Consider the following 25585-nt stretch of genomic DNA (forward strand, 5'->3'; position numbering starts at 1 on the left):
CAAGATAATGCTTCTTGTTTTAGGAACACATGTAGTGGTTTAATGCACAGTAGCGCCTCTAGAGCAGCAGTAGGAGTTGTCGTGAATGCTCCTGTCATCGCCATTAGGACCATCCTTTGGAGATGATTTAGCTTTGACTGAACTGTCGCGACTTCTCCTTTCTGCCACCATACAAGACAACCATATGCTAAAATTGGTCTAACAATAGTTGTGTAGATCCAATGAATATATCTGGGTTTGAGTCCCCATGATTTTCCAAAAGCTCGTCTGCATTGGCCGAAAGCCATACAAGCTCTCTTAATCCTGAAGTCAATGTGAGCAGACCAATTCAGTTTTGAGTCAAGAATAACCCCGACGTATTTAACTTGATCGACCACAGTGACCTCTGAACCGAAGAACTGTAACGGACGAGCTCCTGTGATTATCCTACGATTAGTGAAAAGCACCATTGATGTTTTGCCCAGATTTACAGGAATGAGTAGACGAAAAAGTGACAAAACCAGAATCGACCTTCTCCGATTTGGATGAAACTTTGCACATGGTTTCAGTATGGCAAACCATAAGTATTGAATTGATTGAGAGGTCAATCCGACTCACGACTGAATTTTAAAAAGGGCGTATGTATTTTTCCATTTCACAAAAATTGCCTTTTTTGTAACTCGGCAACCGTTAATCGTACAAAAATGGTGTTCAGGAAGAAGTTGTAGAGAATCGATTGGGCACTCTAAAAAAATATACATTGAACAAAATTTTTGATTTTTTCTCAATAATTACAAAATAACCCGAAAAACTTGAATAAAAAAATAAGCAAAAATAATCCGAAAAACTTAAATAAAAAAAGCATCGTTTTATTTTTTTTATAATTTTTGTTTTAAAGCTGTTATTAAAGCCTATCCAAGAATTATTCATGTACATGTAATAATTGTAGATATAGCAAGTAAATAAACAATTCATGGAAATATAAAAAGTGGTGTTATAATTAAATATCCAAGTATCTCAAGAACAGCTACTTTTAGCAGAAAGGATATCATGAACAAATTTATTGCCTTCAACCTGTAGAATAATATTCTATTGTTTAAATGATTATTTTTCAACGAGAACTTGAATTTCTAATATATCTGTAAATTGTTTTAGCTGTAACTTCTTCATTTTTCAAAAGGCACGGATGTGATAGCCATAAATCTGTAGGTTTTAATAAGAGCTTTAAAATAAAAATTATCAAAAAAAATCGAAACCTTGATTTTTTTATTTAATTTTTTTGGTTCATTTTGAAATTATTGAGAAAAAAAATAATTTTTTTTTCAGTGTATATTTTTTTAGAGTGCCCTATTGATTCCCTACAACTTCTTCCTGAACGCCATTTTTATACGATGAACGGTTTTCGAATTACAACCAGTCCCGTAAACAGTTTTAGCTGTAACTTCTACATTTTTCAAAAGGCACGGATGGGATAGCCATCAATCTGTAAGTTTTAATAACAGCTTTAAAATAAAAATTATCAAAAAAAATAAAACCATGCTTTTTTTATTTAACTTTTTCGGATTATTTTGTAATTATTGAGAAAAAAAATAGAAAATTTTTTTCAGTGTATATTTTTTAGAGTACCCGATCGATTCTCTACAACTTCTTTCTGAACGCCATTTTTGCATCAGGTGTACAACTTTGCTTACGCCCTTTTTTTTCCTAAGTTAAAAGTTTCATTGCGAAAAAGTGCTTACAGATGAATTATTCAAAGTATTGCCCGACAACTTTCTCCCATCTTTCCGGCAATTTTCGGATCCCGGCTCGAAAAAAGGAGTCCTCTTTTGACGCTATCCATGAAGCAATCCATTTTTCCAACTCTTCGAAGGATTGAAAATGTTGATCTGCCAGGCCGTGTGCCATCGAACAGAATAGGTGGAAGTCAGAAGGGGCGACATCTGGGGAATACGGCGTGTGGGGCAAAACTTCCCATTTCAGCGTTTCCAGGTACTTTTTGACCACTTTTGCGACGTGAGGCCGAGCATTGTCGTGTTGAAGGATGACTTTGTCATGTCGCTCTTGACATTGTGGCCACTGTTCTTTTAGCGCGCGACTAAGGCGCATCAGTTGCGTTCGGTAGCGATCTCCTGTGATGGTTTCACCCGGTTTTAAGAGCTCGTAGTAAATCACACCGAGCTGATCCCACCAAAATACAAATCTACACCTTAGCGCCGTGAATATTCGGTTTTGCCTTCGACGAAGTAGCATGCCCGGACTTTCTCCATGATTTTCTGCGTTTAGGATTATCGTATCGAACCACCGGTTACGATTCGATGTAAAAACCCCTTACGATTTTGTCTTTGAAGCAGTTGCTCACATACAAATAGACGGCGCTCGATGTCCCTCGGTTTCAACTCGTACGACACCCAGTTTCCTTCTTCCTGAATTATATCCAGGGCCTTGAGACGTTTTGAAATGGTTTGCTGACTCACTTCCAACGATTCGGCAAGCTCTTCTTGGGTTTGGCCCGAATCTTCATCAAGCAATGCATCTAGTTGTTCATCTTTGAAGGTTTTTTCTCTTCCATCATCATGTTTGTCTTCGACATCGAAATCACCATTTTTAGAACGTTGAAACCACTCCCGACACGTTCTTTTACTCAGAGCAGCATCACCGAAAGTTTCTGAGAGCATTCGATGCGCTTCAGCTGCATTTTTTTCGAATTGTAACAGAAAAGTAAAACTTTGAAACGATTTGAAAAAGGCAATTTTCTCGATATGCAAAAATACATACGCCCTTTTTAAAAATCAGTCGTGAGTCGGATTGACCTCTCAATCGGTTCAAAACTTACGGTTTGCCATACTGAAGCCATGTGCAAAGTTTCATCCAAATCGGAGAAGGTCGAGTCTGATGATCTGCTAAACATTTCTGGAATTGTTCTACTATTGAAATACTGAAAAGACGTTGCCATACTACATGTTTAAGTTAAATGTTTCCGAATCGATTAGTAGTTAAATTATATGAATCCGTCTGCAGATTACTGAATATTTAGCGTTCAAAATTATGACAGAAAAAGGTTACCCGGCTATTTTTGAAACTTTTAATTGACACTCGGATCCGTATAGGGAAGATTAAGGCATTTTTAATGGCAAAGCTATATTTAATTGATAACAAACTTAGCTCCAGCCAAACTACATGACAATGAGTTATTTATAAACTATTGGGAATACACCAAGATCTCAATTTACGCGCCTTATATATGTAAATTGAGACTTTGGTGTAATTCACAACAAAATTTCTAAAAACATTTAATTCTTTTTCCAAACGCTATCAAACCATAACTCGGAAGACGGAGATTTCAATTGTCTTCGAAATTCTACCAGTCAAACATGTTATTTCAGTCAGTAATGCAGAGAGTGAACCATTTCTAGCACGTTCAACTTTCCAGATCGGCTAAGGGAACTTATCGAGCATTGGGCAAACCGTATTCGGTTGTACATTGTATCATAAATAAAATAAACCTAGATTCCCCAGTGTAATAGTACTGTAGTTGAGCAACCCGTGACACCGAAAGCGACGTCTGGTGTAGAATGGGTGCGTAAATGCTCCTAAAATGCATGTAAAAAGTTGTCTGCGCATTCAACACAGCAACAGTAACTAATGGAAAAAAGTACACCCAGTACACCAGAATAAAAAACAGTATCGATGGGGTGCCGATTCATTAAGTGAACAATAGGTATTTCTTCGGAAACAATAAGGATTTCGAATACTGTTCTTAATTTTAATGGAGGAGTGAGGAATAATTTGAATCAAAAACCACTTTTTTGTATTTTTACGAAGAAACAACTTAAGCAAATTTATTCAAACTTTTTTTACATTATAAAGCATCATTTAAAGAATATTTAGTTAAATTTCCGTATATTAATATTAAAAAATGATCTTAAATTTACTTTAAGTACAAGTTATTCCTCCCCCCTCCGTCGTTTTCAAGTTATTGTTTTGATTTTTTACCCGTTGGTTGCATATTTAAGCAAAAAAAGCGATCTTACGCTAAATTTCCGCTAAAGTTCGAGGTGAAAAACTACCATAATATGAAAATGGAAAAATATCAAAAACGTAAGGAGGAGGCATTTTATGGCAAGAAAGTATGTTCAAAGTTTGGAAAGATACAGTAGATTTTGCAGGATCGTGTTCACGGACTTAAAAAAAATGGTTTTCAGAAAATCGCGTGTAATTTTTTTTCTCAAAAAGTGAGCAAAAAATATTTTTGGTTACTTACACATTTTATTATATTATTTTTAAAACGTTAAACTCCAAAAAACTAGTCAAAACAACGATTTTCCGAAACTGTTTATCCCTGAATTCACAAAATTTGGAGGTCGTTTTCAGAAAAATAGGCACAAAATCTCGCCCGAAGTATGCCTCGAAGGTGGCAAGCCATTAATAACGCTAAAGGGGATTGGACTCGCTATTAATGCATTTGTATGTAAGTTTTTGATCTGATAAAACAATATTCAAAAGTATTTTCGTGTTGAGTCTTTTCATTTTCTCACAACAGTTTCCAAGCTGTTATGTAACAAACTGTAACAGTTACTGTACGTATCTAACAAAACAAAAACAGCACTTTCACACCAGTCAACTTTAAAGAGCTGAAAAGTAAACGATCCCTTTGAACAATGTGGTTTAAGTTTTGGCATTATAAAGATGAAATGTTTGACAATCAAGGAAAAAAAATTGAACGGACGAATATTTTAATTCAAGTTTTTGGATTTATGTGGCCACTGACTGAACCACTGTGCACGGGCGCACGACCTTTTTATGTTTTTGAATCACGTGATTATAATTGACCAGAGTGAAACTCACTTCCCACCAAAACTAAATTGCTGTAATGATGTTTGCAGTTTTGTTTTCCTTCACACTCGCACCAGTGTCTACAATCGCCGGCCGGCGATGAAACAGCAAAATGAAAAAATAAGCGAATGTCTAGAATATAAAATTTGCATTGAAAAATCTCTCAGTCATATCGATATTTTTGCGGATTTCTTATAGTGTGTAAAAAATTGCTACAAGTAGAGATTTTGTAAATTATATTTGACCTCAACTGTTTTTTTACTGGTCTGGATTGAAGATGCGTTTATCAAATCATGCACGTGATTGGATGTGAGTTCTGCCAATCGATATGCTAGCTTGTAGGTTGAAAGGATGACCATGGCTTTCTCGCTTCCAGTGCTGTGTGATGATTCGAATTGAACGGAAGAACTCAGTTTCTTAGAGATGTTGTTACTGATTTTGGCAGGTGTTGTCTGTGCCTTGGGTGGATATCTGTACTGGATTCATCGAAAACAGTACAGATTCGCGGACAAATGGCCCACGCTAAAGCCTGTATATCCTTTGCTTGGAAATACCCTGATCATGGTGGGCAAAACTAATGTGGAGAGATTTGAAGTGCTAAGACACGTGTTTCGTTCAACTGATAGAATTATTCGACTTTGGGCTGGACCAAGACTTTTACTTGCTACCAGTCATCCGGATTTGATTCAGCAGATTTTAACGAATCCCTATTGCCTGGAGAAACCGTTTTTCTACAAGTTTGTCGGATTTCATGATGGACTTTTCACCGCCAAATGTATGTGTTGCTGTGCGGTTGTAATTGAGAGGTGCTGATCTCTATTCGTAAATGTTACAGATTCCATATGGAAGCCAACCCGGAAACAGTTGAATCCGTGTTTCAATCAGCGGGTTACCAACAGTTTCATTCCGGTGTTTGTAAGATGTGCCGAGAAGATGGTAGCCAGTTTAAATGAATGTGAGGATGGTGCTACTGTCAATATGCTTTATTATACGAGCGTTTGTACCGTTGAAATGGCATGCGGAACAACACTCGGAACAGATATTCTGGATAGAAAAGGCAAGCGGGAGTTTAGGCAGGCATTGAACGTGTGAGTGTTGTATGTACTCAAATTTATCGCAGAAGAGATTTCTCTACGACCATCGTAAACTTAGTGTAGTTTTAGTTAATCGATTACAAGAAAAATGTGGTGTTTCATTACAGTGCTTCCGAATGTGTCTCAAGAAGAATGACCTGCGTTCATCTCTATCCGGATTTTACATACCGATTCACAAAATTACACAAGGAATGTAATGAAGCCAGGAAAACTGTCGTATCATACTATACCGAGGTATGTCGTTTAGGGTTTTAAACCAATGAAATTTACTGAACTTGATTCAATCTTAATACAGAAAAAGAGCGAGAAACACGCACTTTAGTAAAACCAATAAACCTTTTCTCATCTTACGGGTTGAGAACAGTGGTGTATACTAGCATACGTGTTTTTTCACAGTATTTTTTAAACAGTTATTCATTGCCTAAGGCTAGTACAGGGTTGTGCATAGGAACCTGGCAAGTATTGTTCTCCGGTTACAATGACACCAAACAAGAGAGGGAGAAACCCAGCACAGCATCGTAAAGTAGATGTAGCCCAAGTGACAATGTTACGCTTGCTGATTTGTGACCAGTTTGCATCCAGTAAATTGAGTGATTGTTACTAACATCTAATCACTTGTGTGACCCAAAAAGCGCATTTTGTACTAGTTTGGAAATCGGCTAAAAATAGGTTGTCGTTACGTTGTAATGCCATGCTGAAATAGTTTATAACTTATTTTCATGTAAAATAGTTAAAACTTTGCAACTATAGACATTGATAACATTGAATGAATCCAGAATGCTTTTCTATCAACAATAAAAAAGCAGCATTGTATTTGAAATTACAAACTTGATACGAGGCATAAATTTTACAACGAATATCAAATTGTCAAGCGAAATTTAATTTTATTAATTGTTTTTTAAAGCTCCTTCAATCAAAATCTAGTTATAAAGATTTAGACAACGAAGTAACCCTACGTTCCAAATGCTCAAAATTAATCCATGTACACTGAATTCTCATTATTTCTATTATTATTTCTCAATGACTATTCTGTCATTTATTATTCTTGTCAAAAAGTAATGTTGGAAAAAGTAATATTCTTGCTTTATTTATGTTTCATACACTTATTGCGACTCTATAATGTGTTCGCAATACTCCAGTCAACAAAAGTTTTCTATGTTGCATTTTCGTTATCATTACGTTACGAAAACCAACCGATAGCAATCTGAATCAGTGTAGAACTTGTATGTTATAATCTTGTAATATAAGCTCATAATGGTATCGCAAAGGCAAATTATCTCGTTTTCAATTAGTAGCTAGAAGCATTGCTGAATGTTATGAAAAAATATTGCTGTCACCTTGTGTAATGTAAAAAACATGTTCGTACTCTTGTTCCAACATAGTTTGGACTTAGTCGTATCAAAACTAGTTGCGGATTGCTACCTGGCTGGAATGTCTCTCACCGCATTTTTATTTATAACTCGTTTTTAATGAATCAGTCAAACGTTACGACAATTCGTGAGGTTAGAGAAAAGGTAAAACAGTGCACATCAAACGAGATCAACTAATATTTGGTATACTGCACGTCACCTTGAGCATCAATTCAAGTTCACCTTTTCAGCGAAGGAATAACAATGCAAACTAAAAAATTAGAGGGTTGTATTCAAGACACGACCGAGTATAATAATATTAAAAATGGAACGTTTCTAGGGTCTTCATAATTAATACAAAAATAAGGATGATAATGATGATGATACACTAAACAAAAAACTTATTCAATTGAATAATTACAAACTTGCTCTAGTTTAACCGCTTAGATTGTTAGCGAATGATAAAATTGACAGTTAGATTTTTTCTTGATAATTTATTCTATTCAATTTTGATCCCTTTACACAAATTTTTACATTGTTAAGTTTTTGAATAACGTCCTTTAACTAGAAGTCAATTATGATGAATTCAAAGTTACTTGAAAGCTCAATTTTAGATACAAACAACCTAAAGATTTGAACCTGAACAAATGAAACTATTTTATTTTATGATAATAATTTTCGAGAAACGTACAAACTTATTAATTTTATAAACAGTTAATCGATCCAAGAAAAGATTTTATTTATTTTAACGAAAAATGTTGTACCAGTAAACCCAGTAATAGTGTAGTTTTATTATTCCTTCTTCAAAATCGTCGATAACCAAAAACATGTGAAACAGTCCGCATAAAATATTTAGTTACTTACATTGATTTTCGCTTTGGAATATTAGGAATATACGGAATGGATACGCAACAAAATTCCAAAATTTTGTTCATATTGTAACTTGATGTTATTAACACATGAATGTACATTGTCATAGTTACAACGCGTGTAGCCATCAGATTCTTATTGTTTTGAAGCAAATAATAATTAAACTGAAACTGGCGGTTAACCAAATTCTACGAGGGTTCCTATTCAAACGATACATGTAAAATCGCTGAACTTGCCTTGAGTTTATCTTTGATACTATATGATATTGCATCTAATTGTACTGTATATGTGAGCCTGTGGCCGCTTTTAGATAAGTTTCAGAATTTAATTTTGAATCTTTTGAAGAGTTTGATTCATGGAGGGATAACAACTTGTTCAGTCACATTGTAACGTTTTGTTCGTATGGGAATAGAGATTTAAACATGCAAACCGATCCATTGACAAATTAAACCATTTTTAACCTTACAATATTGAAGCTTTGGAATCATTTAAATTAGGGAAATCCATTAATAAATCATCGAGGAACAAGCGCTGCAAATTAGATCCAAAAAATCTATCGCCAATAATTCTAAATTAACCTGATAGTTACCAGAGAACCAAAATAAAATACTCAATCCAAACCAATTTTTCAATGGTATGCAATTGTAATATATATATATATATTCATCAACAAATGACTGAGTTATAAGCGTTCAAAATTATGACAGAAAAATGTTACGCGATTAGTTTTGCATGTTTTAAATTAATACCCAGCCTCAAGAAGCGAAGCGTAAGGCATTTTTGATGACAAAATCGACCAAAAAATTGCTAAATACATGGAATATTTCAAAAGAATCGGTAACCACGCTGATTCGGTTCGTCAATAGCTAGATGATAAATAAGATATTCATGCGAACACAGTGTTGTGCAGGCAGCAGGAAAGGCGGGTGTGTAATGTCACAGACATAACTGGAATGACGTGAATACTAACAAAGCAGACGTACTATTTCCACACTCACGAATGTCGATAATCGTTCGTACTATTTGATTGATTGTGTGAATTTTGCAAACTGTCAATGCTTCTCTTGAAGAATTCTAAAGGTAAAAGACAGAACACACGATAGCAAAAAGTTACAGTACTGTTTAGGGGACAAGGCCGATTGCGATGACGTTAAAAGTGCAAATATCAAATTAATTCATAATTCATTCAAATTTGAAAAATCCACAACAAATCGTTTTTAGACTACCTAGGATTTCTTAATTAAACTCAGAAATTATTATGACAATAATTCCAAAAACGCGATTTGAAATTTTGTATTTGAATATTTCTTCAACTATAACATATTGATATACATTTATGTGGACAAAAAGTCCATAGTTCCATAGTTCAGGTGCGGCAATCATTTTTTGCCCCTCCAAAAATTTTATTGGAGGGCCACGCCTCCCCAATGTTTTGGCTAATGGAATAGTTGAAAATATTTTGTATAATAAATTTTTGTAGAAGACACTACAAACATCAGACTTTACTACATTTTATTCATACGGCCCCTTGTTTCATGTTTCTCCAACCTTTAATAATCACTAAATTTCTGTTTGAGCTGTTAGTAGAATGTTCTCACTTAATAATTACTCTATTCTATCCGTTGTAAAGATTTTTTGTTGCTAAATAGAATGATATATGGCAACATTTTTTGAAACTTGCCGCCCCCGCATAGTTCCTCCAAAAACTCACGAGAAAAGGGCGGGTATACCGTGATGGGTAAGTCGATGTCTTTCACGCAGCCCACCTTAGTTCTAAAAGACGAATGAGTTTAAAACCTCTATAATCGAAACAATCGAGATTATTCTGCGTGTTCATGAATTGCTTCTCCAGCAACAATTCTGCCCCAGAACGATATATGTGAGTGGACCAGGTTCATTTCTCCAAGAGCCATTTCGCCCAAAGCCGTTTCGCTTAAAGCCGTTTTGCCGGAAGCCAATTCGCCGAAAGAGTCATTTTGACAAATGACATTTCGCCGAATCATACAATTGTCTTAATATAGTAATTGGCATTGATTTAATACATAAACAAACGAAAGATGATAACACACACGCCCGTTTTAATAACCTACGATATTTTAAAAAATGGATGAATTTATTCTCTCGAATTTGATTCAGAAAGACTACTTTCTTGATAGAATGTTTTAAATGATTTCAACAGAATTTTCAATTGGCTACTAAGCATCTAAGCATTTGGTTTGGTGTATCTACCAGACAAATATTCGCGGTATTTTCCGTTAACTGAGTGCAAATGGAAGACGATCTAATGCGGCTTAGCCGACCTCGCTTCTGATCGTTCGGACATTACCAAAGCAAAAAAAAATCTAGCTTTGAGAAGATCTGGCAAACAATGCGGGTGCGAAAGGTGGCCTTGTGCCGCCTAGTAATCTTGGCATCGGTTATGTGATTGCGCCACATTAATTATCTAGGCGACATAAACGCAAATAAATATTTCTGATGAACCGCCAGAATTTGTAGTTTTTTAATTGATGATGTGATTACCTTTTCAACGAAACTACTCTTTCGTCGAAATGACCCTTTCGACAAAACGACTTTCGGTGAAATCACTCGCTTCCATGTGAGTAAACACAGAAAGAAAGATAAATCTTACACGACATGTAAACCAATCGTACTATTAAACAGACATCAGTTGAAACGAAAATCTGATTTAAAACCATGATTGATGTAAAATTACATTGAAATGCATTTACTTTTTCATCGAACAAGGCTGTATATTTACAAATCGCTTAGTTTTGTAATGTAACATTCCATTCAATTACCTGCTCCAAATATGTGCATGAAAATAAATGTAAATTCACAAAAAATTAGCATAAGCTTTGGGTTTAATCGAAATAACTTCTATCTATGGTTCTTGATATAAATTTGAGCATATCAACAGGATTTGAATATTATTCAGTTCTTTTTCAAAACATTTTGGTATGTAACGAAGAATAAACAATTTCACTGGAAACGAGAAAACACAGATAAAAATGTTTTGTGAATTTACATTTATTTTCATGCACATATTTGGAGAACGCAATTGAATGGAAATTTACATTACAAAACGAAGCGGTTTGTAAATATACAGTCTTTTTCAGTGAAAAACTAAATGAATTTTAATGTAATTTTACATCAATTATGGTTTTAAATCAGATTTTCGTTTCAATTGATGTCTATTTAATAGTACTATCGGTTTACATGTCGTGTAAGTTTCATCTTTTCTTTCTGTGAACGTTTCGTAAGCCAATTGTGCTCAATCACTGAAAATATACCGTATTTCTATGTGTCGGTTTTGCACAATACGCGATGATTTGTTCAATTCATGCGGTTGAAATTTCGCTCGCCTTTTCCGGCACTAATTTCACCTTAATGCTTGTCCAATACAAACATTTTAGAAAACTTCAAATGTTATTGTGGTTATCTCACACTACTAAAAATGTTATCATAAATTGTTGAATATATTTCTGATGGCATGAAGAAAAAATTATGTTGCTGCGTTAAATGCAACAAGAGATACTCACGATTAAGTTCTGCCATTCTTGTACACAGGAAATTTTTGAAAGGTGCCCCATTGTAAAGTATTTTTCAAGAACTTGACCTAAGAATGACATTACTTATAATTCGTATATTTGTATTCAAGTTTGTGAGTTCTAAGTATATTATGTTAGTTTGTAAGTGTGCCTTGTATTTTATTATAATTAATTAATGTATCATTTGGATGTGATTATCTGTTGGTACAAAAGATGAGGAGGTTTTATGCCTACTGGAGAGAGATTCTTAATAAGTATCAACTCCAGTGGGCTTTTCCCTGCTCCAAATAAATAAATAAATAAATAAATATAAAAGACGTACTCACGTCAAAACGCCCACTTTGATACATGACCTGGCTTTAACAGAGCAAAAAAAAGTGAGTGTATCTATTTATCAATTCGAGAGATTTATTCTCTTGCCTTTTTCGGTTATAAAAATTATATTTGCTATGCATATGTGATATCTATAGAACAAACTTAGAACATTTTTGTGTAAGTCAGACAAGCAAAAAACTAGGAGTAGGTAATGCCAGAGACATACCGTTTGACCGTTTAGATTTTGTAGTGCTGACAAAGGAAAATTTGGTCTCCTAAGATTGCGTTTGTATTCTAGGAAGTAGGGCGGCGATTGAAGAGATTTTTCTAAATAAGTTCTTTATGTCCTGAAAAGGACCGGTTTGGAGTTATGGAAAATACTTTTTGGTTACGGATGACTACGTTTCTATTGGGCACCATTCCAAATCATTTGCAAGTTTGAGCCTGGATGATCGTACCACAATCGTTCATATGTTCCAAAATTTCATGCATTTTAATATTTGAGTGAAAGAAGCTATCAAAATGCTGTACGGGATTCATCTCTGGCATTTAGAAGGCCCAAGTCTTGGAATTCCATACAATATTAAACATTGTTCGGAACATTTTTCGCGAATGCGATGCTGCCAAATGCTAGCATTATTTGCATTTGTTTGGTGAGAATTTTGCACTGAACTAATGATTAGAACTTTCAGAACGGCTGATTTTGTGTAATATTTTCCATGGTTGTCCACTTTTCATTATCTCTATCTCCAATGCAAACGACCATCAGCGAGATGACGCAAACGTTCTTGTCTGGAGTGAAACTTGCACTATAAATGTCCAACAGCAGATAGAACTAGTTGTGGTTTTTCGGCGTTTAGTCGAGAGGAATGGAACCTCATATTCGCCATTGACTGAAGCCGCGTGTAGTTCCAGTTGAATAATGCCGGGTGTAGTTCCACTTTCTTGACGTAGATGGCGATCTGCGCACCCGATGTGTCTCAGTTCAAGAATTTTCATAGACTGAACGTGCAACAAGGTCTATTTATAGATTCGATTGATTTTGATGTTTCGTGTTTGGACCTTTTTCTTCACTATTTAAACAAAGTTTGCATAATAAGCATGGTAGTAATAACAATCTTACACCTTCTTTCATTCGTTTCGTAAAAGAATTAGAGAAAATACTCAAACAGGGAAAATGTAATTAAAAAATCAAATCTTGAATAATTTGGTTACACTTTCGTGTTGTGAAATTTTGAAAATGCACCCAGGTGTAAAAGTAATAGTAAAGTAAAGAAAAATATAGTAAGTAAAACCGTAGTCCTACGTCAAAACTATATAGACATCGATGAAGCGGAAAATGTGTGATTTCAATTAAAATGTTTGCTAGGCCTTTCCGATTCAATTCCGACGCGTGTCTGTTAACGGATGGTAATATTATTTCACGCGTTTCAATGGCTCTATTCACACTTCTCCGACACAATAATGACTCGAAACGGTACCGGACGAGTGTGAATACACGCATTGAAACGTTTGGTAGAATATTACCGTTCGTGCACGGAATTATGCCGGCACTGAACCGAACAGAAAAGGTGTGAATAGTCCTTTAATTTCATTACAAAGCACGGCATGCTCCTACCGGTGTGTGTGTGTGTGTGTGTGTGTGTGTGTGTGTGTGTGTGTATGTGCGTGTGTGCAGAACGAAGTGGTATTTCTTATGGATCGGGGTCATTTCGCCGAAAACCATTCCGCCGAAAGCGGTTTCGCCGAAAGCGGTTTCGCCGAAAGTCATTTCGCCGGATCCTGGAAGCGTCTTAAAATCGTGGTAATCGTGATTGGAATTGATTCAAAATGAAGACAAAAGAAAAATTATAGCGTTAACGCCCTACAATTGTACTTCTTGAATAAAGATTGATTCATAAACCTCACAACGGAGTTCCCAAGAAAACTTGTTGGCTATTAGCTACTAAGTGATCAGGGTCATTTCGCCGAAAGCCGTTTCGCCGAAATGACCCTTTCGGCGAAATGACCTGTTCGGCGAAACGACTTTCGGCGAAACGATTTTCGGCGAAACGACTTTCGGCGAAATGACATTCGGCGAAACGACTTTCGGCGGAATGACCCGTTCCCATTTCTCACGCATCAGTACAACAAGAGATATTCACTATGAAGTAGAGGCAAAAAAATCCTTTTCAGATCTGCAACCAAAAATTAATCTAACATGATTTCTATTCATTTCAGCTTGTCAATGAACGAAAAGAATACCTGTTGAAATCGAACAGTATCAGTTTGAGTGACAATGAGGAAGATGCAACCAAACCCAAGATTCTTGTTGACAAATTACTGACGACATTCAAAGAGGATGGTAAACCGTACACGGACAAGCAAATTACCGATAATATCTATGCTACTATGACTGGGGTAAGATTGATTTCTCAATAATAAATTGACTGTAAGTCTGAAAGATCGCATGATCACATGTCAATAAATTAACATACAAAACAACCCAATCCATAAAGCATCTTTGGCTCTGCAAAATGTCAAATTTATACATTCCTTTTAGGCTACAGACACAGGAGGCCTGCTGACAGCTTACTGCTGCTTGTTCATGGCTTTCTATCCGGAAGTACAGGAACGATTGTATGCCGAAATTACTGAATACTTCCCTGTCGACAGTACTGAGCTAGATTTCAGTCCGGAAACTATCAAAGAGCTTAAGTACACCGAAATGTTTCTGAACGAAGTACAGCGTCACTGGACTGCAGTACCTCAGATAGCTCGACAAAATACTGCCGAGATCGTGATCGATGGCGTTACAGTTCCCCCAGGGAACATAATCATCATGAGCATGATTGAGCTGCACAAACGGAAGGATGTTTGGGGTGCAGATGCGGAGAAGTTCGATCCAGAGAATTTCTCACCGGAACGGGTGAAGGGTCGTCATCCATTTGGATTCCTGCCGTTTAGCGGTGGTAAACGGATGTGTGTTGGTAAGTGAGCTTGCACCGGAAGTTATCCTGGCCAATTTCGTATTTTGAATGACTAAACTACTCTTTGCTTAAAGGCTATCGTTACGGAATGCTCGCCTTGAAGATACTGATGGTGCATCTTGTGCGGAGCATCAAATTCAGCTCCAAAATCAAACCGGAAGATGCTGCGTTTGAACATGATTTAACATTGAAGTTAGCGTTCGATGCAGCAGTGCAGTTTCATAAACGGAAGATTGGGAAATAGACATCTTGTTTTGAAATAATTTTTTTAGTGTACTATGTATGGTTATATTTTTCCTTCGACATTTGTTAAACGAATGAAGTGCAAATAATCGGTAAGACACATTAGTGGTTAATATTCCAAGTGGGTTATTTTTATCTATTTTAATTCTGATCCTTGAACTTGATGTCTCTAGTGATGATTAAACAGGTTTACATATTTACTTTAATGGTGCACATCTCGTCTCCGGGTTATGACCGAACGAATTGTAGATTTCCAGGACTCTCGATTAGGAAATAGTGTTAAAGTGTCTGTGCGATGTAATTTATAGAAGACCAAATGAATATATCAAATTAAATTAAATCTTAGGCCACTCTACTCTATTTTTCCGTGATTCTAATGCACGCGCATCTTTCTCGATCCTACAGAACATTACGTAGGAGATTCTCACTTTCGGCATTCCTGCTGCAAGTCAAGTCCACTGTAATTTGCCATGTTTATTAGTCCTACGGTGTCAGCGTGTTTATATCCCTGGCACCAAGTATCCCAACACGCCGCCGAGTATTCTAATGTTTGCATCATGGCTTTAAAAAGTGAAACTTCATTCATAGCTCAATGTCATCGGTCAAACGAAACCTGAGAGATTTTTTGATAATTGTTCCATTTTTCTTTCTTCAAATCTTCCTATCGCCTTCTTGTATAGCTACGATCCTACTGACAATAACCATCTTGGCTTGTACGAGGTGTGACAATTATGTAATGATACTGATTTTATTGTTGCTCTTGTAGTAAACCAGGGATCTCGAAATTTTTCTCCCCTTCCCAGGCATTCTTCTTCTTTCCATTGGAATATTTGTCGTCGCTCTAGCACGTGTAGTTCGCCTGCTGTGTCGTGTTGAGTAAACGTGTTCTGGTGGTGCTGCATTACTTCTCAAGCGCAACGCGTCGCGACAAAAATTTGCACCAGATTGGGCTGTATACAAATACATGTAACTAAAAAATAAGACCACAAGAGCCTTTTGGACTTGTTCAAATTGTTGACATAGAACTACACAACCATTTTCGAAACCCGTGTTAATATTTTGTTATTTGAGCTGCAGTTATTTTTTGTGTTCGGAATATACTTATTAGCATCTATGCAAAATATATGCTTGGAGAATTTTGGATGTCTTGAAAACGACATTTTTAGTTTTTTGGAGTTGGTGATGAGATATGCTGCTGTTACATGTGTCCATTTATCATAAACTTGGCTCTATATATGTGTAGTTTATAAATTTTTTATAGGAGCGATAAGAGAAAATTAAGAAGAGAAATAATCATCATTTCAAATACCAATTTGCTACCAAACTTCGAAACGCACTCGACTGGCAACACCGATCTCAATGCGTATCGGATCATCCGCCAAAATTGGTAGCAACGAGCCAACGGGAACGGGTTCAGATAGGACCCAGAAGGAGAACTCTTATCTCGTGGATGCCAACCAGGACAGATGGTTTTTTTCTGTTGACCGATAAAACAAGTGCCGGGAAAAAAGTCATAGAACCGCGTGGTGATTCATTATACGTACAAAATAAAACGTATCGGGATGGCCCAAATGGTCCGTGATCGGACGAAGAAATCACGTGCGAAAAAAAAACCCACCCAGAAAATCAGAATCGATTACCGCAAAGGCCGGTGAACATAAGTGAAGACAGAAGCTAAAAAAAGGGAAAACGGTCTAGTGAAACAGTGTTGATCATGCGACTGGAATCGACTAGTGTCGCGAGTATGGCCGTGTGATCTCGGGTAAACCCGGTGTGTTCTATCCAATGAAGCATACCCTCTCCCCCCTCTCTCTGCGTGGTGCGTGATCGTTAGTAAACCGGGTGGAAATTGTACCTCTTTGGCGATACGCAACTCTCGGGTAAATCTTCTAAGGCCACTGGTCCGTCCTGGCCCAACATCCTAAGCCGATAAAGGACGAGAGTGAGTGCCCACCCTCCGGTCGATGCAGAGTACAGAGTGCGTGAAACGACGGCCAACGTATAGGAACAGAAGCAGATAGGTGCCCCTGAGGTTGAGTTCGAGGTAAGTCTCATGCTTCATTTTAACCAAATAACAATCTTAGTTACACTGCTCAAGATCATATAGCACTCGATGATGAAGTTTGGCCAGCCTTGTCCTTGAATAATGCGGAAAATCAAAAAAAATTCGATGAAAATGATGTACGGGGCGAGCGGTGCGCAAAATATACACACAAATGGTCCATTTATTGAGGAGTACGAGCTGGTCCATCTATTCAGATTGAGGTCCATGTCCTTAAAAAAGAAATTCAAAAATTCGATTAAGATTGTGGTAAGAAATGATCAATTTAAACTCTTGATTATTGCATAAATACACAAAATGAATAAATCATTTGCTTTGCTCCCCGGCGAATGCCCAGTTGTTTAATCCTAAGGCTCAATGAATAATCAAAACAAAATATTTGTGTTGATTTAAAACTTGCTGAAAATGTTGAAGTAGCATGTAGGACGTTAATGCGTTGTGATATTTACGAACTTTTAGCTGGAAAAGTTTTTAAATTTTTAGGTGTATGAGTTTTTTCTTGAATATTTCACGTATAACATATTTACAAATTCAACATTTTAATCTTAAAAACCACACTGCATACTGGTACAAAAACTGTTCTACGTGAAACTTTTCAACCTAGCACGAGCTTTATAGCACCAATATGCCTCAATTCAGGCGTTTATTAACAGCCTCACCAGGAAGTGTTGGGCCTAGAAGAAAATACCGAGCTACCGGACTTACAAAAATTACGTAGCTTTAATTTACAATCAATACTCAACAAAAGACAGATTGGGGATCGCTAGATCAGTGGTTCTCAATCTCTCCCTCGCGGCAGCGCAGCGAAACGTCTTAGACCTTACCATGTGTTGCCGTGGGGATCACACTGCGCTAGATGAAGGGAAGCAAGAGAAAGTTTTCGTCAGAGACAGATCAGTTGCCAACCTTTTCCAATCACTGGAACTGTTATACTGTTTACTTTTGATCAAGTTATAATTTTCAGACATGTTGGAATACAAGTTTTTGAGTTTTTTAATCGAATCCATACTTCCGGAATGGATTGAAATAATCGGTCAGTGTTCTAAAGCGAAGCAAAATTTTGGCATTACATTACTTTTCTGAAATTTGGTCTTTCTGTTTCAACAGACTTCGCAGCCGATTCATAGCGTACAGAATCATTGCATGGCTAGTGCTACGATCCTACTGACACTAATAATCCTACCAGGTTGAGGCTCGAACATACGACAACTGGCTTGTGAGACCAGTGTCCTATGCAGTGACCCTCCAACCCGGGCTATCGTCCAGTGATTTGTTCTTACAGCAATCAGTGAAATAGTAGCTAAAATCACTACCGATTATGTGTGACGGAAGATCGATGTGATTCAAAGATCAATGATCAACTGATCTTAAAAGATTAGATCAGTAGTGTTCATTATTGGTAAAGATCACTGTCTGTTAAGTTCAAGAATTCAACTGCAGGATCTTTTACATATGGGTATGGCTTTCTAATAAGATCAAAAAATGATGCCTAAATTATTCGTAGATTCTCAGTAAAACGTTCTGTCAAACCAGCGTAAAAATCAAACTCGTAATATTTTTTGAATAAATTCCTGATTCTGTTTATTCATTCGACATAAAAGGTAATTTGAAATGTATGTGTGAGAGAAGTTTTAAAGATTTATAACCTTTTAGTGTGGAATTATATGCCAGTTTTATTTATTTTTTGTGGAGTTTTTCTGATCCGAAGAGTTGAATAACCCTCATGGTTAAAAGCCTCATAATTCAGAAATTGAAGAGTCGGAAGTTGAATCTTAAATAAAATTCAATTCATAATAGCTTTGTTTGGATTTTGGAATCTCTGCGTGATTCTAAAAAGTGATTGAGCGTTAAATGAACGGCTGATAAGTGCAACTTATCGTTGAAACCCCCTTTAATTAGTTTTGAATACGAAAACAGAATTAATACTTTGTATGCCAAAATTGGACTTGAACTTTCCAGAGCAGAAAACGTTTAGAGCCCTTTTTAGTGCAAGAACCGGACAAAAAGCTTTGAATAGGATAACCGGATAAAAACTTAGCCGGTACTTTCAGAGCAAATGTGTTGATTTTTACATTGAAACTTTCTACGATTTTTGAATGCGGGTATTGATGACGAATCTTTCATTTTAATCTAATTGTACAGAAATCAGATATTTTCATTTTGATCTTATTCAATAATATATGTCCATTAAAATGTTTTTCGGAATCATAATTCATTAAAGTTAATTATTGTTATTAGTATTATTACATTGTTATTTTAATTCACCCCGGATTTAACCATTAATGGTCATTCACCGGGTGGTTGAAGTGTAAAAAATTACTCCAACTACCGATATTATCAGGTTTAAAAAGTAGTGTAATATAACTAAAATTTCAAACGTGATTACTCTCTCTTTATTCTAGATCATAAATTGAATGGGTTTTTTTATGTATGACCACGCAAACAATTTTGAATAAATTTTAAGGTTGTGTTGAGCAAAATCGCATCAAGATTTTCAAGAAATAGATGAAAGATAACTTTCGAGTGATTGAATAGTTACAGATACTTTTTCCCGCTTCTGAAAACCTAATCATTATCAATATTGTGCCGTACGCCAAGGAAAATAATTAAACAAATCTCAGAAAACACAACTGCCGAAAAATGTAGGATTTAATATTCTTATAAAATTGCATAAATGTCATTAAACTGGACCTCTCGAGCCTCGTTCTTGGCTAAATGCGCTTAGAACGTACGAAGCGCTGTACATTCATTTCTGCCGCGGTACAAAAATGCGCGAACGAGTTTTTGTGAGAGCAACTAAAGCTCTTCGCCTGCGCATGGCTGTTTTCTGAGAATGAGAACCAATTTGTCTCAGCGCAATAAAAAGAGCGCGTATGCATAAGGTCTGCTGCTATTCTGTGTAATATACAGTTCCCACATTTTTTTAATTCACGGTGTTCGGTTTTTTGATTCACAATCGAAAATCTTGATTCACATTTTCGTGCGCAAAATAGGCTTGTTTTCACCTCTGGTATAATCAGTATGGTGCCAAACTGAGACACCTTCTGAACGAATTTCACTGAGTTCAGAACAAACTTCTTGGCGAGAAGTTTTGACATTTTAGTAATTTTTTTTACAATCTTTGCCAAACAGTTCCGGCTGTCGAGACATGTTGACTATCTTCGTCAATGACCAAAGTAAAATTACTGAAGGTACGAGATCTACCGTTGATTTCGTGTAAGAGCAAGACTCAAGATCTGACAAGAACATTTTCATTTTGCTTTCGAATCATGAGTAGAAGTCATTATTGTAAACATTCCTGGATGCAAAGTCTTGACATTACATTCCTTTTGTGGGATTTGTTCTTTCTGTTTCAACAAACTTTACAGCCGATTCTTAGCGTACAGAATCATTGCATGGCTGGTACTACGATCCTACTGACACTATGAATCCTTCCAGGTCGGGGCTCGATACATTGAATAGCCAGCCCGGATCCTGGATGCATATTCCGCAATTAATCGAAGCGAAATCGTACCGAATCTACAAATAGCTTACCAGACAATAGTTATCTTACCATTTATTTCGACTTACACCTCTTGCACCATATAATAAATATTATGGCCCCAGCATAGTTTTGTAATCGTAAATTTCAAGTAGGTTTTGTCGTTCATGAGCAGCCCATTTACAGAACACTTGTTTTCTTTGCATCGAAATGCAGTGTCTATACTGACGTGCCGAAAGAAAACGTGTTTTCCACTTTTTCTGGCCGGGTTTTTCTTTTTCTGAGGCGTTTGGTCATTGAGGGGTTAGCCGAGTTTTGCATAAAGCAGTTCAATTTGAACTGCTATGCACTGATGAGTCAAAGACGAAACGTAAACAAATCAAAATCGGTTATGTGCCCTAGCACAAAATTTATCTAACCCCTGAATGAATTAAAACTTGTTATAATTGGTATGTTTCACAAATACTTCAGATCGGTTGTTATTTTTGTTAGATATGTTAGACAATTGATTCAATACGTTTTTGTAAGGGATGTAAAATTCATTCATATTACTGCTTGTGAATCCAATTCAAAAACCTGAGTGGATTAAGTTCCACATCCAGTTATTCAACTGACTGTTCGACAAGATCATTCAAACAGATTTAATTTCGGTTTCCACTTACCAATATTACTGTTGTGAAGCATATGAAACAAACTTGTTGCACATCATACAAAAAAAGTGCGCTTTTCCAATCGTAAAATCGTTGCGAGAAGAATTAATGAATTCAGTACTAGAACAAAGTTTGCTAATTGGAAGTGCGGTAAAACTTCATTTCAATCGAATATTACTAGATGAAAATGAAATTTATGACCGTTGACAGTCAGCATATCCCTTCATCGTCTATTGAATAACCGTACCTAGTCACTTGAAGTGTTGCTTGCTCAGTTCGTAGTGCCAAGTAGTCTACCTGTTTCATTGTCTTCTTGGCGGTTCTCTTTCGAGTTTTCAATTATCACCAGCAAGTTAAAATCGACCATTTCGACTGTTTGAACCAGGGGTGGGAATAATCAAATTTTTTTTATTCACAGTGAATATGAATAGTTAGTATTACCTTTTCATATTTATTGTAGATATTTCAATGATAAATTTTGATTTACTCAGAATTTAAAAATGTCTTCCTCGTTATCAGTATCACTGTCTAATTCGGAATCCACATTTCAACAAAGTTAGGCTTGTTTTAATGCTATTCTGTGTTCATTAAACTGGTTTGAAGTTCAAATGACTGTCACTTACGGGTCCGATGATATAATAATGATATATCAAAACTGATTATAGCTCAATTTTCTCAGATATGGATTATCCGATATCAATAATTTTAGGCTCGTTAGGTGGGTTTATTACATCCATCGTATCGAAATTCCACACTTCGTGATGTTTTTGAAATTTATTCACCAATACCGTCGTGGTGGAGTGATATAATCAATATAAACAGATAATAATATTAACATACATGATGCGATAAATAATAATTATAATGATAAGAACCACACGCAAAGCGCGCCATGGAGCTGATTATTATTACCCTATTTAGCTTGAATATCCTACACAAAAGTAACAGGAGTGCAGAACTTTGCTACGTCAATTCAAACGCTGCTCGAAATGTTGCGCTCCTATTAATGCTATAAATAAAATTCATGTCAATTAGCGTTTTATTGGGTTTAATCTAAATAGTGCACGAACATCATCGGTAAAAGTAAAACAAAGTCTTTTGTCGCTAAAATCACTATTTGGTGTGGTATATTTTTCTACTAATTATGCATAGCGAATTGCTCTTGCGCAGTGAAAATGGAAAATCTTACAGGAATCTGTGCAGTGTGCTAATAGTAGCTCAATATCACTACCGATTTTGTGTGACTGAAGATCAGTATTGAATTTGATCGATGTGATTCAAAGATCACTGATCAACTGTTCTTAAAAGGATTAAATCAGTGGTGATCTTTATTGGGAAAGATCAAGGCGATCATCTTCGCTAATGATTATGATTTGATGATTTTTTTATCTTGATTTTTCCAGCCCGGATTCAAGGGTATCTGCGAAGTTGACAGTTTCATTGCCTTTAAAATTCAAGAATTCAACTGCAGGATATTTTACATATTAGTAGAGCTTTTTAATTAGATTCAAATATGCCTAGAATATTCGTAGAAGCGATTGAGCAGAAAAATTAAACTTGCCATAATTTTTTGAATATATTCCTGATTCTGTTCATATATTCGACATAGAAAGTAACTTGAAATGTATGTGCGAGGCCAGTTTTGAAGATTTATAACCTTTTTGTGTTAATTTTTCTTCCCGGTTTTACTTTCTTTGGTAAAGTTTTGTGATCCAGAGAGGTTAATAACCATAAAGTTAAAAGGCACATAATTCGGGAATCGCAGAATCAATTCATAATAGCTATAATAAGTTCGTGGGGATCAATCGATACCAGTTGCATTTTGGAGTTATAGACCACAATAATTTTAGATTTTTATATCGTGATTCAAATGAGCGACAACAACAAAAAACTTTCCTGTGGCCTAATACACATATTCAAGTTAACATTTGTAGACATAAATGATACATCAATTTCCAAAGTTTTTTATCAAAAATTTGCTGTTAGGTGATACTGTTTCAAACATAGCAGATTTCCAAAAGTGATTGAGCCGTATACGAACGGCTGATAAGTGAAACTTATCGTTGAAACCCCCTCTAATTATTTTGAATAACCGAATCGAATTAATATTTTGTGTGCCAAAATCGGACTTGAACTTTCCTGAGCAGAAAACGTATAAAGATATTTTTAATGCAAGAACCGAGCAAAAAACTTTAAATGTGATAACCAGATAAAATCTTAGCCGGTACTTTCAGAGCAGATGTGTTGATTTTGCATGAAAACTTTCTACGTGTTTCTCTCGGCTGCGGGATTCATTCCACGTATTGAATGTTATCTATTTTATCTAACAGATTCAAAGTCGTTTGTTGTAATAATTATGCGTATTTGCTTGGAACCCACTCTTTAAGCTTCAAGTTGTTTGAGATCTTAAAGATTTTTGAATACTGGATATTGATGACGAACCTTTCATTTTTATCTAATTGTGTAGAAATCAGATATTTTTATCTTGACGAAATAAGTTCGATAAAATATGCCTATTAAAATATTTTTCGGAATCGAAATTCATTAAAAAATTACTCCGATTATCGATATGATCAGGTTTAAAAAGTAGTTCAATATAATTTAAATTACTAACGTGATTACTAAATTTCATTCTAGATTATATTTGAATGGTTTTTATGTACGACCACGCAAACAATTTTAAATAAACTTGAAGGTGGTGTGGGACAAGATCGCACCAGGATTTTCAAGAAGTAGATAAAAAAAGCTTTAGAATGATTGAATAGTTACATATACTTTTCCCAGCTTTTGAAAACCTAATTATCAACAATTGTGCCGTACGCCGAAGAAAGTAATTAAACAAGTCTAGGAAAATACAACTGATAAAAAATGTAGGGCTTAATTATTCTTATAAAATTGTATAAATGTTATATTGTCACTTGATTTTACGTTTCATCTTAGACTCATCAGTGCGTAGCAGTTATATTGTGATCGGGGACTTATAGGAGAGTTAATTAGCACATGTTGCGACGCCTATTCTTATGCGACTGGAGCACTCGAACCTCGTTCTTTGCTGAATGCGCTGAGAACGTACCAAGCGTCGTACATTCATTACGCGGTACATAAATGCGCGAACGAGTTTTTGTGAGAGCAGTTAAAGCTCTTCACCCGCGCATGGTTGTCTTCTGAGAATGAGGCAAACTTTTTTTTTTTTTATAATAAAATTTTTATTGGGCTCATTTGCGTTAGCTTAACGTGGCCGATTATCTTGTTGTTAGGTGGATATGAGTGGAAGCCGTATTATGGGGCGACCTGCTCCCCTAAAGTTAGTAAAGGAGTGTCAGGAGGGTGGGACCTATACTGTATTGATTTTGAACATATTTTGGTATTACAAATCATTCATTAATAGCTTGCATCTTCTTAAAACACTTTTCATTTCCGAGTTCTTGACGTTCTCCAGATTGTAACGAGGAAGAGACTGTACTAGACTCGGATGCTTTGTTGGTGTACTTTGATGTCGGTGTGTCATTTATGGATGGTTTCCAGCAATTCAGCTTGACCAGTGTTTAGTTCATTTGGGGTAGGACCACTGTAGAAGAAAGAAAGAGAAAGAGAGGGCACTAGAATTGCACGTTTATAGCTTTGAGGAAGTTATAGAGGTAGGTCATGTAAAGGAGATCTCGGGTTGCCAAAACGTCACGGACTGGAACATAAGGTGGTCTACCTCGGGCCCGAAGGGAATCAATTAGCTGGAGTCTGACGTCGCAATACTCGGAGCACACCCAAACAACATGCTCGATGTCATGATAACCGTCTCCGCAAACGCAATGATTACTCTCACTAAGGCCAACACGATGAAGATGCGCTTTGAGCAAAGAGTGGTTGGACATAAGTCTTGACATTGTGCGAATAAAGTCCCGGTTCACGTCCAACCCTCGGAACCAAGCTTTCGTCGATACCTGCGGTATAATGGAATGTAACCACCGTCCTAGATATCCATCATTCCAGGAGGTTTGCCAGCTGACGAGTGCCTCTTGACGAGAACGACTGAAAAATTCATTGAAGCAGATTGGTCTTTCATAGGTTTCACCTTGTAATGCGCCCACCTTGGCCAGTGAGTCCGCCATCTCATTGCCCCTTACGGAACAATGTGATGGGACCCAAACCAAGGTAATCCGATATGATTTTTCAGATAAAGCACTCAGTTGTTCCC

General features: G+C 36.2%; 2 protein-coding genes across 2 annotated transcripts in view; one reads left to right on the forward strand and one right to left on the reverse strand.

Moving 5' to 3' along the window:
- The window catches only part of LOC131429230 (cytochrome P450 4C1-like), a 77641-nt gene that overhangs the window by 16817 nt on the left and 35239 nt on the right, over nt 1–25585 (reverse strand). The window lies entirely within an intron of this gene.
- Nucleotides 5203–15508, forward strand: LOC131430150 (probable cytochrome P450 313a4). The gene is made up of 6 exons (XM_058594876.1): nt 5203–5587; nt 5648–5900; nt 6014–6140; nt 14209–14388; nt 14531–14957; nt 15032–15508. Exons 1-6 carry the CDS (start codon nt 5236–5238, stop codon nt 15199–15201), a joined length of 1509 nt encoding a protein of 502 aa, XP_058450859.1. The 5' UTR covers nt 5203–5235; the 3' UTR covers nt 15202–15508.

This window comes from Malaya genurostris, chromosome 2 (assembly GCF_030247185.1).
Source record: "Malaya genurostris strain Urasoe2022 chromosome 2, Malgen_1.1, whole genome shotgun sequence".
NCBI lineage: Eukaryota > Metazoa > Arthropoda > Insecta > Diptera > Culicidae > Malaya > Malaya genurostris.

What these genes read in the sequence shown, in the direction of transcription:
- LOC131430150 (XM_058594876.1), top strand. Translation starts at nt 5,236, where the DNA reads ATGTTGTTACTGATTTTGGCAGGTGTTGTCTGTGCCTTGGGTGGATAT. An exon ending in TTTAGGCAGGCATTGAACGT is followed by an intron (nt 5,901 to 6,013) that starts GTGAGTGTTGTA and finishes GTTTCATTACAG; the next exon opens with TGCTTCCGAATGTGTCTCAA. An exon ending in TCGTATCATACTATACCGAG is followed by an intron (nt 6,141 to 14,208) that starts GTATGTCGTTTA and finishes TATTCATTTCAG; the next exon opens with CTTGTCAATGAACGAAAAGA.